Source organism: Sceloporus occidentalis, unplaced genomic scaffold, assembly GCF_023333645.1.
Source record: "Sceloporus occidentalis isolate IW3139 unplaced genomic scaffold, rSceOcc1.0.p SCAF_62, whole genome shotgun sequence".
In the NCBI taxonomy this organism is placed as follows: Eukaryota; Metazoa; Chordata; class Lepidosauria; order Squamata; family Phrynosomatidae; genus Sceloporus; species Sceloporus occidentalis.
This window is the reverse complement of record NW_028317042.1, coordinates 566,822-583,664: the sequence shown is the minus strand read 5'-3', so window position 1 is coordinate 583,664 and position 16,843 is coordinate 566,822. Positions and strand designations below refer to the sequence as shown.

General features: G+C 36.8%; 1 protein-coding gene across 15 annotated transcripts in view; it reads left to right on the top strand.

Moving 5' to 3' along the window:
- Nucleotides 1-1,397: 1,397 nt before the first annotated feature.
- LOC149287250 (transcription factor COE1-like) overlaps nt 1,398-16,843 on the top strand; it is a 161,935-nt gene continuing 146,489 nt past the window's right edge. For all 15 annotated transcript variants that reach the window (XM_089493109.1, XM_089493107.1, XM_089493115.1 and 12 more), the window contains exons 1-4: nt 1,398-1,531; nt 3,778-3,934; nt 4,716-4,779; nt 6,264-6,319. In XM_089493109.1, coding sequence (XP_089349235.1) covers nt 1,398-1,531; nt 3,778-3,934; nt 4,716-4,779; nt 6,264-6,319 — 411 coding nt within the window. The remainder of the gene's footprint in view (nt 1,532-3,777; nt 3,935-4,715; nt 4,780-6,263; nt 6,320-16,843) is intronic.

Here is a 16,843-nt window from a genome sequence, read left to right as displayed (position 1 = left end):
AAAGCATGTGTTATTTTTTCAGTGTCATCCTGTATTATATTTAAAGTTCTTTAAACAATAGCAGTGCATTTTGTATTATTTTATTGCCATGCCCTTTAGGTTGATTTGACTCCTCTGCCAGGGGAACCCTTGACACAATGCCTGTTAGCATCTTGTCTTCTGCACCATCCTGTCCTTGTGTCTGCTAATTGCTCTCAATCACAGCTTGCAATACCAATAATCTCTTCCATGTAAATGCCTCCATGACCAAACAGACCTCCCTTAGGGGCTTTCTCTGCAAAAAAAAAAAAAAGAGAGAAGGGAAAAAAAAAGACAGCACATGAAGCCACACTGCATATGTCAAAACCCCTGTTTCCAAACTAATTGATGGAGTGTGGTGAGATCCTTGGCCTGTAACAATAGGTATTAGTGAGCTGCTCCCTTACACACTCTCAAGAACAAGCAACTTTCTCAGCTTGCAATGGAAGAAAGGAGAAGAGGTGTGGTTGAGGCTGGGTCTGTACTAAGGATCAGCCTGCTATTGGCTGGTTGTGAGGAGGAAGAAAGGGTGTATGCAAATAACTGGGCACGGCTAGCAGAGCATCTAACGCCCTCTCCCTAAGGGAGATAGTGGGCTCGTGTGTAGGTTTGGGGATAGTTACTGTGGATTCCACTGGGAAGGAGATACAGAGCCAGGTCAGGCAGGGGGTTCCTGCAAGCATCCTTCACTCCATTACCCCAAACCAGGGTTATTAGGGTCTCTCCAGTCCACAGGCAGACAACCATCTCCCCTCCTCCCTGACTTCACGCTCCAAGGTCTCTTTAGTAAAGCAAGAGAACTGCAAAGTACCATCACCCCTGCCCACCGATTGCAAGAGGACCACCGAGTCAGGAATCCTACTAGAATGCCTGCATCCTGATCGTTGATACATTGTTTCTCTACTTACAAAGGAGACAAGAAGAGGTCCCCGCAACTGTTCTTGGATGAAGCACTTGGTTGTCCTGATGAGAAGATGACATTTGATTTTTTGGTGGCGTCTCAAGTTCATCCTATTGTTTCCTAAACTCCCACCAGGAAGTCCTCTTCGTATTCTGCTGGTGGTGGTTGTGATTCTGCTGTTGTGATTGTTGCCCATCATCTGTTTGCTCCCATTCTGGAGGACCTGGACCTCCTTCCCTGCAAACCCTAGCATCTCCCTGCGGCTCCTCCTGCCTTGGATTTGCAAGCCAGCCACAGAGACCTCCTTTGCTGGTGTTTGGATCCCCAGGGCTACTTATTCTTCTTTTTGGCACTATTATTATTAATATTATTATTTTTCTCCCTTGAAGAAGGGAGAGGGACTGGGGTAAGGGGGTGTGTGGGGGACATTTTTTGGGGGGAATCAAGAGAGAGGTGGGGGGGAAAGAAGCCAGTTTTCATGTTTGGGATTCAGGAAAGCATCCAGAGAAGTGGCAGCAGCATGAAGGAGGAGCCCCTAAGCAGCGGGATGAACGCTGTCCGGACCTGGATGCAAGGAGCCGGGGTGCTGGATGCAAACACAGCCGCCCAGAGGTAGGACAGACCGGGCTAAGAGTGTGCAGGGACTACCCCTGGGTATCCATGGTGCTGACCTGAGGGGTCTGGCTCCCTCCTAACCATACAATTCTAGGTCAATTTAAAGAAACTTATACCGAGTACCATTTAAATGATTTTATACTATAGTAACAGCGCTACGGAATCTGCTGTATATATATATATATATATATATATATATATATATATATATATATATATATATATATATATAAATACCATCAACAGCTAACTCTGGATCCAACTCCATCATTGTATACGATATCTATGTATCTATCTATCTATCTATCTATCTATCAATAAAACTGTCTATCCATTTATCTGTCTATCTACCTATCTATCCATCCCAGCCATGCATCTAGTAACCCAGGACTTTTTATATATATTTTGATAAACTTTCATTTATAATTTTAAAAACAAAGTTCTATCTATCTATCTATCTATCTATCTATCTATCTATCTATCTATCTATCTATCTATCTATCTATCATCTATCATCTGTCTACCAATATATCTATCTATATCTATCTCATTACCTTTCTTCAAACTTCCAATTTAAATAGTTCTGCTTAAATCCGGACTTTTAGAAACTTTTTAATATTATTATTATTATTTATTATTGTCTATTAGCAGGGCCGATAATTAAAAAAAACCCAATATTCGCCTTTTTAACTGATTTAATACAAATAATGACTAATTATATATTATAAGAAGAAATAAAAGTCGGCGAATGTAGGTCACAGTAGGTGAGATCTCTTCAGTTCCTGGGTCTGATAAAGGTTTTACATAATGTAAAATTAATCATAAAATACATAAAAAAATATATATGCCTATATATATATATGTATGTGTGTGTGTACATATATGTATATACGTATGGATCAGATAGATAGATGACAGGTAGGAGAATGTAATATGATTACATAGTTGCCATAAATTTAGTTTAATTGTATCCCTATTTGCAAACAGATTTTAACAATGCTTGTCAAAACATTTCACATATTTAGGTACATAATTCTCAATATATATAAATATTATAAATATATATATATATATATATATATATATATATTACATTTTCAAATATTCCTTATAAACTTTGAACAATTAAATCGTTTTAACCTCTGATGATAATGTAATATTTATTTTTTATACATAGAATAAGTGAATCTATACAGAGATACATAACAGAACCAAAAGTTTAAGGTTCCCTTTTCTTATCTAGATTTAACACTTTTTCCAGTTAAAAATTAGCTAAGGATCCTAATTAATAAGATATGGTTTAATTTTCAAATTGTGGAGTTTATATACTGTAAGCTTTGTGAAAATACAAAAATGTGTTTCCAATAAGTTCTGTAACCACAATCCGCAAATAAACAAACTTTTATGATCAGGGAAAGAAAATGAATTCAATTAGAATTAGTTTCATGAGAATGTGGAAATTGTCAAATATGGCAGCATTTTTTTCTAACAGGCATAGTTTGCAAAAACCTGATAGTTTGTGATCATTACTTAAATTATTTGTACTGAAAATTTATGACATGAATGGAACCCAAACTAAAAAAAAGATAAATGCAAGATAAAGTCCAAGGGTTAATATTTTATGTGGAGGAGAACAAGTACATGCTTTACATGGTGATATAGGATGCAGGGAAGAAATTTTATGGAAGGTATTAAATCATAGGAAAGGACAATCATGGAAGAAATGTTATATGACTTTGGGATTGTGTGAGGTGGGTGATATAAATTAAATGTGTTTTGGGTCACTTTGGGCTAGGGAATTGAAAATGTAGACAGGGTTGGAGGGGAACTGGTGTCAGCCCATTAGGGGGTACTAAAGCCTGTAGGGGGTGACTTTTGTTGTAAATACAGAGTAGAAGTACAAAATTGGACTAGTGGGATATTCTGTGGATGAAGAGATCTCTAAAATATGAATATTACAAGAAAAATATTAATGCAGCAGAATAAGGGAAATCTAAGGATTGTGTTGAAGGCCATTAGGACTTTCATTGATGGAGTAATGAATGAAAGGTGATATGTTAGAGGCTTGATCTTCACCTGGACATGTTGTAGGTCCCAGTAGCACATCTATATACCTAGCAGCATATATTATATATGACTATTACTATGTGGGATTCATGGAGTTGGGGCTACCAAATGGTTATTCATGTGTCTGTGGGGTAGGTTGCCTTCTCCAAATCTAACCCTACTTTTTTTGGCTGCAGTGGTGTGGGTCTGGCCAGGGCACATTTTGAAAAGCAACCACCATCCAACCTGAGAAAGTCCAACTTTTTCCACTTTGTCCTGGCTTTGTACGACCGACAGGGGCAGCCCGTGGAAATAGAAAGGACAGCATTCGTGGGCTTCGTGGAGAAGGAGAAGGTGAGGGGGGACAACAGCCACCAGATCACCTTAAAACAGTCTGCTTGGCTTGAGGGCCACCAAAGGGGACTTAACCATTCATTGTTCCCCAAAACGTGAAATGATCAGACCCTCTCTAAACCCCAAAAACACCAGCTGGGAAATAGCGCTTCCAGATAAAATAGAAACGCTATTATTATACCATCTAGGGTTAAAAGTAAGATTAATCTTCATCGATCCTAAAAATAATCAACTTTTGTTGTAATCCATTCGGCCCACCAAACTTCCCCTTGATCCATACAATGCGTACAATTAAGACGCGTTACATTTCTATGTTACAATGTTACCCCTTCGGCTTGTTTCACCGTAAAAACGTACCGGAAATCAACGCATTCTTCTGAATTCTAAACAAGCTTGAATTTTTGATGACATCATAAAAATATATGTTTTCCACTCCAGTTAAAATCCCAAATGTTCTGATTAAATATTTATCAGACATGATGGCTTTTATTTTAACACATGCCACAACCCTTCAAATGTAATCTTTATACATAAATATGAAATGTGTTATATTTTTTATTTTAATTTGTTTATTAAAAACAAAAACAAAATAAAATTAACCCCCAGAAAATATAGACTGCTATCATTAACCCTGTGTATCCCCCAAAGTACCTTCTTTAAGATCTAGAAATAACTTTAATATGGTTTATTTAATCAACTCATAGAATGCCCACTATATATATTTTATTGTTCTCCTATCTCAAATAATTAGCTTCAATTTGTTTTTTCTTCTGGAAACCAGGAAACCAGCAGTGAAAAAACTAATAATGGAATACATTACCGCCTGCAGCTTCTATATAGTAATGGTGAGTATCTCATCTTATAACTTTACATATAATTAATAAAATGATAAATATACTGATAAAAAAAAGCTACTGACAAAAAATACTGAAAACATTTTTTATTATTGAATATCCTCATGTATATGTGTTGTTAATAATAATAATAATAATAATAATAATAACGATACAATCTTATTCTATGTATATATCACAATTAAAAGGTTCTTTTCTAATATTGATGAAGTCCTGAATCTCTCTTTAACCATAAAAGTGCCAATATTTATCAGCACTGTGGCACTGAAGAGGTAAATGCTACAATGTATCAAGAGAGGAAGCCCTAATGTGTTTCTGGTCCGAATTAACAGTTTCGGGACCGAATGGCTTTTGGGGGGGGGGGGTGATAAAAAGTTGTTTTACTTAAAGTTTCCTTATTTTAGACATAACATGAAGAATTATAAGGCAGGGCACGCTGATATTATTCTTGGCTGGCCTGATAATGATATGAAGAATTACTGGCTTTCACATCAGTAAAATAAAATGTCATAATTCACTGAAATGGCTCTGGGGATGCGAGGAGCTTTATTTTACAGTCCTAAAAATATTATTACAACGTTTTTTTTTTTTTTAAAGAAATAAAATTGGCTGTTTTGTTTTTCTTCTGCAAAGCTTTAGCCTCCTTCTGGAACTTAAAGGGTTAAAACGGAAACCATTTTTAATGTTTTTAAAAAAAAATTTAAATAAACGTTGTTTAATGTAGACCTGTTGTATTAATTAACTCTTGATTACCAGGTTACCGAATGCTCCCTACTCAATATAGTCATTAAAATATATAATGATGAAATATTATAGAGTCAGTGGAGGGGGTGATAATAGCTTTGAAAGGAACTACATTCATTTTTTTAATGACATGTAAATCCACCAGTGACATGTCAGATTATGAGATGAGAGTACAATCACTTGCCCCTTTGTGCTGGACAAATTCCCCTCTTGAACTATATCATTAACCTTTTCCTTGCTGGGGATCTTTTTCACCACTGTAAGTCTTTAATGCCTTAATGGAAAAAGCAAGGCATTGCAAAGTCTACTTGCCATGTAAAGGGTTAAGCCAAGCAGCCACACTGTTCTTTGGTCCATACCCTTATAAAATGTTTCCAAATTATACATTTTTACACACACACACACATATATATATATATATATATATATATATGAAACAGGTAATAGGTTATAAGAGCTGCCTATAATACCCATTACATACTGAAGGATTCTTTATCAATACATAGAACAAAATAATTGTTTGTTAAATCATAATATATGAATGAGCTAGAGACATATATATATATATATATATATATATATATATATATATATATATATATATATATATATATATATATAGTCACTTTGCTTGTATGGATAATTGACCCAAGACCCAACTGCTTATAATATTCGCACTTCTCTTTTTTTTTTTTTTACTTTGATTTCATCACAACCCTTCTATTTTTCAGGTATAAGAACAGAACAGGATTTTTATGTTCGTTTAATAGACTCAATGACAAAACAGGTATGGTTTTCAAACCTTTTTTTCCCCAATTGTGAACAAACTTTGCCCATAAAATTGTAAATGCACTTTTTCTTAATAAAGTATTGTTTGTGGTCATTAGGATTAAGATTGGTGCAATATTAAGGTGGTTTTGTGGACAATGTGATACCAGCTCACGCTTACCCCAGCAAACACTGTTTGTGAAAAGGCTGTATGCTGCTGAATATCATGATTTTTGTGTATACGGGGAGAAATATGGCTAAATAGTGCACGTGTGTGCAATTATTTGAGGATATCCTTGTAATATAACACTGATGAAGACATGGTGATTCTGTTGGATGTGAATCTGCTTTGGACTGACTGTTTATCTGCGACCAGTGACACCAAACAATGGTAATAGACAGTTTTGTTCGGAGGATGTTCTGTTGGCCTAAATGCCCCCATGGTAATAATATTAGCTTCTTTACCATGCTTATGAGCTGGGTGTCAGCTTTGGTGGTATAGAGAGATCAAGGCATGCCCGGCATGACCAGTAGCAATCAGCTGTTGTAAGCTTCCAAGACTGGTTGGCTTGGCCTTGAGTTTGTAGCTATGTCGCTATTCCTTAATAAGCCATGATGAACAGTTCGGTGCTAATGTGTTTGGCATGGGTAATAAGGCCCCTGTGTGAACCTTGTACACATAGAGTGTCACAGAGAGACTGGTGAATGCATTGTGCTCTGAGCTATATATCCCCTGCTGCTCACTCCCACATGGTCCATGTAGGCATCAGGTTGAACAGATGTCTAGGGTCAGACTCCCTCTTAACCCCTTGGCAATCAGCATGCCATGGACCCATATGCATTCGGCTGCCATAGACGTACTATCAGATATTTTCAATCATTGGCAAAATATATCCCATCATACGGCCTGGGTAAATCTCATAGTTTCTAACGAGCCTGTATATTTTGGTGTTTCTCAATAATCTGTGCCCATATTGCGTTTACAATCAAGGATGACATTCTGCACGGAAGCACAGGGGGGGTTATTATTACCCACAAGTGCTCATATACAGCTAATGGATACATGTCAGACTAACAGGCCCCAGAGAATGATCGCTACCAACATACCAGAGCCTGTTCAAGATCTCCCCTATCTCTATAGTGTTTAAAGATATATACCAGGGCACAATTCTAATGGCTCACCTACAAGTTCTCCATATGTGGGAACATAATCTATTATTTTTATTGTATTGGCATTTACCTAACGTATATATATAATTTTTTTTTTTGTTATTTTTTTTTTTCCTCCCGAAAAATATTTTCATACAGCACCTCTCTGTCATAGTAACTCCTTCCTTCCTGCCAATGTTGTGCACTTATATTGTATTTTTGGATCTAAGTTGCAGCAGACACTCAACTAAGGCATTTCCTTTTTTTTTTTTTTTTTTTTTTTTCTTTTTTTTCTTTTAAATCTCTCGTAATGTTTTAAACATATTTGTTTATGGTTATCCAGCATAACCGAACAGCTTGTTTAGCAATTAATACATAAGTATAATTTTTTTTGGGAAATTACTTCATATAATCTTAGACTGCTTCCTTTTTAATTATGTTCTCATAGCTGCACTTTAAAAATAGGCAATGAAAAACTGTAAGAAAAAAATAAATACTTAAAAAAATAATAAAACTGTACAACCAATAACTTTATACTATATATTTTATATACAAAATAAAATTCATTATTAGAAATATATGATATATAGCTAAGGTCTATTTAATTCTACTGAAATGCCATATAACATTTTATTTTTTAGTTTATTTTTTAGTATATTATATAGAAATTAATTTACTAACGCTGTACTGTAGTTTTGACTTAATGGGATTTTAAGAGAGTTTTATTCTTTATTGTAAGTTTTAAAAAGCTGCTACAATTTTCAGATATTTTTCTTGTAATTCGACTAATCATCTCCTGTGTTAAAATAATACAAAATAACCCCTTTTAATTTATTCAGTGAATAACAAAACCCCCTTTTTTTTTTTTTTTTTTTTTTTACAACTTTTTTTTTATAGCAAACTATCCTAAGGCAATGTTTGACCCCTTGATCTGGGAACATTATCCAACACTCAGTGAGCTTCTTTGTGCGAATAAAAAAGCCAAATACAGTACTTTTGAAAAATAGTAGAAAACGCTATTAAAGTAAATAATAAAAAATTCCTTATGTTTAGGCGCAGTGATAGGAACATATGCAATTATGGTTGCTGAACCAAATGCTAAAATTTTAAATGGAGCAGAAGACTTTTTTTTTGTGTTTTTTTTTTTTTTTCTTTTCTTCCTGAAATCAGTGCCACAGAGAGACTTGACAGATGTGGCAACAGCAGAATGCAGCGAGAAGCTGCAACTCTGGATGCATATTACATGAGATTGTAACCTGGAAAGTTATCTGTGCAGAAGAACAGAGCAGAGAAAAGAGCTACACTGTGCTAGGAGTAATTACTGGCCCCATTTCCACCAAGAGACAGAAAAATAAATAAATTAAAAAAAAAAATAAAAAAAATAAATAAAATATATATACAAAAAAGGATATAATAATAATAATAATAATAATAATAATAATAATTAAAAAAAAAGAAATATGTATTCTGATCCTCTTAATAGGGTATTTGTTGTAGAGGATAGAGGTTGTGTGATACATAAACGTATCCAAATGTGATTTTAGAATTCATGGTGGTGGTGATATTTTAATAGATAACAGACAGACATGAAATGCAATTATAAGCTCTAGGGCCTGTCAACTTTTGTTTCAGGGTCTACAGAGAGCATTGCTTTAAGTTATTACTTATATATGTGTGTGTGTGTGTGTAAGTACATACTCGTACACACACACACGTACACACACACACACACACACACACACGCGTACGTCAGAATAATCTGAACTTTATTTAATTTGCCAGAATGTCTTGTAAAACTTGTGTTAGGCCATTAAGGTAACAATGTTTTTAATAGCCTCCACCAGTCAGTAGGGGGGCATGCTATAAAATCACAAAATATAGATTAAAAAGAAATGTAGGTCTACGGCTGCTGCTGTTAGTGCTGGAAAGATATTTGGTTGCTCGTTTTGGGGGAAAACAAGGGCTTTTTTTTATGGTTAGGCTCAGCGTCAATGAAGGGAGGAAAAAAGAAAAATGAATACAAATTCTAGGGATATAGTTAAACATTTCTTGATATACCTTTCCTTTATAATGGATATGCTTTCAAATTTCTATCTTAAAATAGCCATGCGGTTTAGAATTAACGCTTAAGACACTAAAATGCATTTTTGACCGAATGACACATAACTCAAATGTTAATGATTCCAGCAAACATATATTTATTTATATATATATATATATATATATATATATATATATTCTTACTTTATTTTAACCCTTTTCTGTAAAGAAGACCTATTATGGACACAAAGAGTTAATGTCCCCTTTGGGGATGTTTCTGATTGTACCAAAAAGACATTGTGATGACCGTGCAATACTTGTCAAAACATAAGGAGCGTGCTCTGTTATTGTGGATTATCGGAGATTACATTATAAAACCAGAATTGTAATATTCAGATATTTTCACCCAAGACTTTATCTTTCCTTTTTTTTATTATCTTTTGGAAAAAGCAGATTTTTTTTTTGGTGTGCGTGTGTGTGTGCGAATAAGAATTTATATTAATATAATTATAACGAATCGACGAACTTTGGAATTTGCATGCATGATCAAGAACCATGTTTTGGGAGGAAGGGTAAAAAAAAAATGTAAACTCATCATAGTGGAAAATGTGTTGTTTGGATTCTGGGGTGAAAACAAAGCTGCGGATTTTGGAGAGTCTGCCTGAGCCAGATGGTCCAATGCATTCCCAGTCTGGCAGCCCAACTGCTCCCTCTTGTATTGCCTACTGCCATTTGTTCTGGAATATTTACGCCAGAGCTGTTTGAACTACCTTAAAAAAAAAATAAAAAAATTGAACATATTAGCAAAGATTTGGTTTTTTTTAATCCCGTGATGATATTCTGATTTTTACCCAGCCCCCAAAAAACCCCAAAACAGATATATGGAATCGGAATATAGAATAGAATATTTCCAGCTATTAATTGTATTATATTCTGCGGACCACGAAATTACAAACATAATGTGACTTTTAAATCATACGATACAAAGTATCACATATATGGATAAATATTAGGGGTAAAAAATAATATATCGGAAGGTTTATAATAGGAAGTTAAACGGTATTCATATGCACATAATATTTAATTATAAATGATATTAACACACATTTAAACATACTGGTACATAAGGAGAAGAATGCCCTGCTCTGGTGAGCTTACAATCTATTTGGCGATTGAGGAGGAAGTGAGACAGTAGGAGATATGCATGCATATAAGGTCTCATTCACGCGCACACGCACATATCTACTCTCTCTTTGTAAGACCTGGCTTCAGTAATTCTAACACTCAAGCAATTTTGTAGAGGTGCTTTATTTGAGAACACACTTCCCCGGCTTATTCAAAGCTCAGCTTTTTTCTATATTATTTGGGTTTTTATGTGGGGTTTTTTTTTTTTAAGGTGTGACCCCTTTCAGGTCAATCAAACCAATATGCAAATAAACTTGTCGTTTTTAGCATCATCGGGTTCATGGAAATCAACATATTGAACCCACCTCTGACCTTCATCTTTGACCTTCAATCGGGGTCATCCCAGGCATTCCTTCAAACATCTGCAATAATGCTGAATTGAAGCATACACATCGAATTCAGAGCTGTGAGCAGAAACACATGCATTTTACTGCAGCCACTTTTTTTTATTTCCAGGGGCCCTGTTTTTCACACTTTCACTGAATCTCTGTTTTCCAGCTGGTAATTTGAGCCTTTGTGTGTTCTAGATTGGGAACGCTGTATGATATTAGTTTAGTGCTTTATTTCTCTTGAGCTGCTAGCTGTGTATGTGTGTGGATGATGTCATCGAGGTCTGTACTAAGTATGAGATCACCCTATCGAGCCTTTTTGCAAATGGCCCTCGGGGAGAATTGCTTGCAAAAACTGTGAGCTGAGTGCTATCAAAATAATCATCATTGTTTAATGTGTCCCTAATTAAAACCATTGCGGGACGGAACCATGGGTCCATTCACTTTGCGTGAACTCCTTTGGGAAATCGGCCTGTTTTTAATTAGGAATAGACTAACGGCATCACTAGTCATCATAACTAGTCGTCACGTTAAATACGTATGTATTTTCGCACGTGAGGTTTTAGCATGACTTAAAACATTTCAAAAGGTCAAAGAGGGAGACCCTTTTCGGAGCTGTGATTAGAGCCGGCGCTGTGACTTCACCGAGGGTTGTTAACATTGTGACCGATTGACAACAATTTATTCAATTGAGTAAGAAATAGAATAATTGATTAAATTTACAAATTTAACAACCCAATTCCTGCTGTTTCTATACATATTATTGTGCTGTAGAACCCTGCAATACACTCATAACCAGCAAACATTCCAAGCTCCTAAGGGGCATCCTATGGACCCCCAAGAGGGACTGTTCCTCCAAAACAGGGACACTTGGGAGCTTTGACATTTTGTAGTCATTTATCTGCAAGTCAGATGACTTCTGATGATGAAACGCCTTTTAACTTCCTCCGAAAGGAAAGTACTCTTTCTGAAAAGAATGATGCAATTGAAATCTCAGATATATATTTTGAAAAGAAATTTAAGGAAAAAAATATAGTTTTTCAGATTCCAGATTTTTTTTTTTTAGATATTGGGCGAGAATTTTAGCTATCCTGATTTATTTACCCTTTTTTCCCCCCCGTATCACGTGAGGGTGATGATGACTCCCACTTTCGCCAAGGCGATATTTTTAGTATCTCAGGTCTCGGCAGTTGAGTTTTGTAACTAGAGCTGGCAATAACTGTGAATCACCCCGAAAGAACCTGGAAAAAAATACCATTTCGGTGACGTCCTCATAGCTCTGCTAAGTTGACTTGACTGTGATGGAACTCTTCGACCTTTCTAGACGAGAGTTATTCATAGCAGCCATCTTTCTAGATTCCACTAATCGTGGTCTAGATTAGCGTGCTGGATTTCTAGAGGTTCAATGCATTGTTTTTTGGGATAATGATGTTGTCTACTAAATTTGGTGGTGATTCCAGTCCCGCAGGTTGTCAGTGCCCCCAAACATCTTGTCTGTGCCATCTTTGTCACCAAGCAGCTTGTCACTGCCCCCAAACTGCTTTCCTGTGCCTTCTCTTCCATCAAACAGCTTATCAGTTTCCATCTTTACCCCCAAACAGCCTGCCTGTGCCATCTTTGCCCCTAAAGACAGCCTGCCTGTGCCCATGCTCACCTCAGGTACCTGCAGAACAATGAACAATTGACCAGTAAGGAATTTTACATTTCATAGTGAGGGGTTTTACTAAATATTTGGCTGTACGATGTTTCTGCGTTCCTGGAAAAGTACAGAATTCATAATTTCATTATGTAATTTATTGTGGAAAGCGTCCAATGTAGCAGGAATGTATGGTTTTTTTCAGGAGAAAAGAAGCAGATTAATGTTCTACGAAGGGAAAAAAACACATTCATTTATTAGCTGTAACACAGTAGGATTAAGCTGTATCTGCACAAGGGTTTGGTTCAGAGGTTGCGCACGCACAAGGCCTTGTTTAAGGTAATTACTGACACCGGAGGCTGGTTGACCTGGGAGACAGAGGGTAATTATCTTTTCTATTTCTGCCACGGAGGTATGAGCCGGCACTGGAGGCGTAAGGCCCACCAGCCCATGTTATCCTTGAAAGAGGGCAGATACGGCATAGTTCCCTTGGCACGGAGGGCAGTTAGCTGCATCCTGCTATTTGAACATTAATATCTTTTACTGCCTTTCCCACCCAAGATGCTCTGCAGCAGCAACAATGCTTATCCAGTGCAGATTAGCTGGAATTATTTCGATTTAACCCTTTTTGTCAAAAGCATTAAGGGTAACTAGACCTATTATTACCGCTCCCTGTAGCTTGTCTTTTTTAGTTTGTCAATCAGTCTATTTTTTTTTTTTTGGAAATATTTAAAGTATTTAAAGGATTTCATTAATTTTCCTTGTTGAAGTTGAGATATGGGGCTAAATGTGGCACGGCTAGCATTATCTAATCAGTTTCCTGGCCTGTCTCTCGTCTCCTCGCTCCGCCCCTACAAAGGCTGCCTGAACCAATCAACAACAATCAGCATCTTCACAATAGGGGAGAGATAACTTAATTATGCAGGTCCATAGAAAATGCAGTTATGATGGCTGCTCCTATGGTATACACATATAAGGTGGGTTTTAATGTATATATATCTATTATTTCAACTTATAAAGACTATTATGTAACCTTATTTAGCATATAGAACCCTAAAATATAAATGTGATAGATTCACTTTAAAGGAACAGTAGTGCAGCGACCCCAATTGGCTTCCTAAGAATATTAAGTGTAAATTATGGGGTAATTATCGGTCTACTGGGTCAGGGAGAACTTCTTAAGAGATATTGGCTAATTAAAGGCCGCTATCAATGGTTTTAATACCTTCTTTAATTTTATAGGCGACCTAATATGCTACAAAATAGTTTTCCGATCAATAGAGACGCAATTATACAAAAATAACCGAATGTATTTCATAAAAGATTAACCGGCTTCGAACATTTTTACTGCCCTGGAAATATTTAAACACTTTCTCGTTGCCTCGCCACAAAAACAACTGGCCCGATAACAAATATTGCCGTATATGATATATACATTGTGTTTATAAACGATACATGTGAAGAGTATTCAGACGCACGTCTCTCTACGGTGACGTTTTGTGATTATAATCAATATGCCCGAAGAAGAGACCTAAGTGATCTCAAAGGCTTGCAATCTAATGCAATTCAGATAAATGGCAATAAAGGTATCATCTTTACTAAATTTGTTCGAAATCCATATTCAGCAGGCTGTCCGGGGCTGTAACATAAGGCTTAGCATTATGGGAGCTAGAGTCCAGTAAAGCTTGACTACCATCGTTGCCTGTCCACGAGCCATTTGCTCATCTAGCTCCCTCCACCTCTGTAATATTAATAATGTATTAATATAATGAACATTTACCTGCCCATGGATTAATAGAGTGTGTCTTCAGTTCTATACAGTATTCTGTATGCTCCGGCAATGACGATGTTAACGAGGATCGAGATAAATGGATTTATAGAACCACTTCTTTCTGTGAAGGTGCATTCTGTACACACCTATCTATCACGAATGCAAATATAAGCAAACACATCAATATTCATTTATTAAGCCACTAATTGTCTTCACTGAAAGAGAATTTAGAAGGAGAGCAGTCTGGGCGCCTCTTATAGAATCTCGATGCCAGTTTGATCGAACTCCAAGTACTCTGGAATTCCAACAGCGTATAACGTTCCATCTCAGCTGTGCCGGGATGATGCTGTCGGTAGGCCCCCAACCTTCCGCGCTTCACCATTTTGGGGTCAAAAAGGATTTTTTTCCCTGGTTAGTGCAAAATTGGACAGAGCCAAACTGGGGTTTTTTGCCTTCTTTTGGATCAACAGCAACAAATTAACAGATAAAGGAAAGGCTGAACTTGATGGACGCATGTCTTTATTCAGCCTATATAACTATGTTACTATGTAACCCTTGAGTGTCTCACCCCCGGGGGGGGGGGGCGTCTAAAATCTGGCAGGGCCCTGAAGGAACTGCATCAAGAAGGCGCCCCTCTAATATATAGATATAGCCCAGAATTTAAATATGTAAATGAGAGTGGGCATGTAACCTAAACAGATTACACTGGGTAAAAACAATAATTGGGGGTTGTTGAGGTTACACCCCCCTCCATTTACATATCACTATATAACTATCATCTATGTTGATGGACGCGTACCTATGAAAGTCTAGCACTTTGGATGAAACGCGTCAGAAGTACCTACAACCGGCGTTCAATACCTTGGATTTTTGATTTCATTACAAATAACTTGTTTTTTATACCAGTGGATGGTCCGGCTCAATGCCTCAGATAAATGCCTTCATCACCTGGTCTAACCAACTAATAATTATTTCTTCCTAAAGATGTTAGCCTGAAGTGCAGGCAGGTATGATCACGTAGCAGTAACGTTCCACCAGGCTGCCGTGTCTGACATTCTAAAAGGTTGCGATTACATGAAACAGGCAACATTAGGAAGACGACGCGTTTCTAGGAAGGATCTGCAAACACCTAGCATTCCTCTGAACGAAAACTAGTCTAGATGCAAGAAGAAGAGATGTCTTCTGCCTAATGTTTAGACTTCCCTTTAACAACCAAGTTGACTTGTGGATTCTCTGTGAACTTGTCTGACATTGTAATTCCACGATTTGCCAACGAGTAACAAACACGGAGACAGACACACATGTCACGTTATAGCGGTTGGGACCCTAGACGTGCAACAGGTTCATGTTTTTACCATGCTCTGATGTCTCAGCTGAAAGGAAAATTGCCGTCGACAGGCCTAGTTGCCTCTGAGAAGAGTAGATGAGTGCGCCGGCAAAGCAACCCCATGAAAGAAATGTCAGAGCTTTCACTCTGCCTGCTACAGAGACATCGCTCTCTTACAACGAACCTTTAAGAAAAAAAACATACGGTATTCATCATTGAATGCTGTTTTGGAAAAAGAAAAGATTATTAAAGTAAAGAAAAATAAGCTGATAAATGTAAAGAAAATTTGGCTTGGCGTCAAAAAAACCCCACCAAATCTGGTGATATGGAAGGTCTCCTAGAAATATACACTGGGTTATAAGAACATGACAATCAAACTCTTGGTTATTTCCTTCCTATTGGTTAATATTTTTGTATATATTTAGATACAAGGGCGTTTTGTATGTTTTGAAGAAAAGCGTGTATTTTAGTGATATCGGCTGATTGGGATTTCTGCATTGTTGGTTATCATGCGATATCGGAATTCCGCGTCTTCATCGTTATAATGGTCTTCCGGGAAGTTTCACCAACCTCACCGTCTCCTTTACTGCTGCAGTGCAGTAAGAATGTGAATTTGCAGTATGATCTATCAGATAATGATGGGATGAGAGACTAAGTGTGTTATCTTTAGGTGGCTTCAGACCACCGTGGGGCGTCAATAACTGTTTTAGACAGAGGTTCATGATCCTTGGATACTTGACTCCAGTATGCCAAAGAAATAAAGGGCCCCCATATGCTCAATGTTCTCACCAACCTTGTTAATAAGATCGTTAGAAACATAGAATCTGGTAGATAGGGACCATTTGGCTTACCTAGGATGCGTTAAAACTCACACTTTAACCAGTCTTGGTGGTCTTAGATTCAGGATAGACGTATATGTTTAAGGTCCCTCATATTATCAACCACCACCTGTTCTGCTGAGAGGCTGTTGAACCTATGTACTACCATAGTAAATGAAACCTTCCTTACATTACACTTAAGCTTTTGGTCCTTTCGTTTTAGATTATGACTTCTTGTTCTAACATTTCTCCTCCTTTGAAATAAACGTCCATCCTTTGTTATATCCC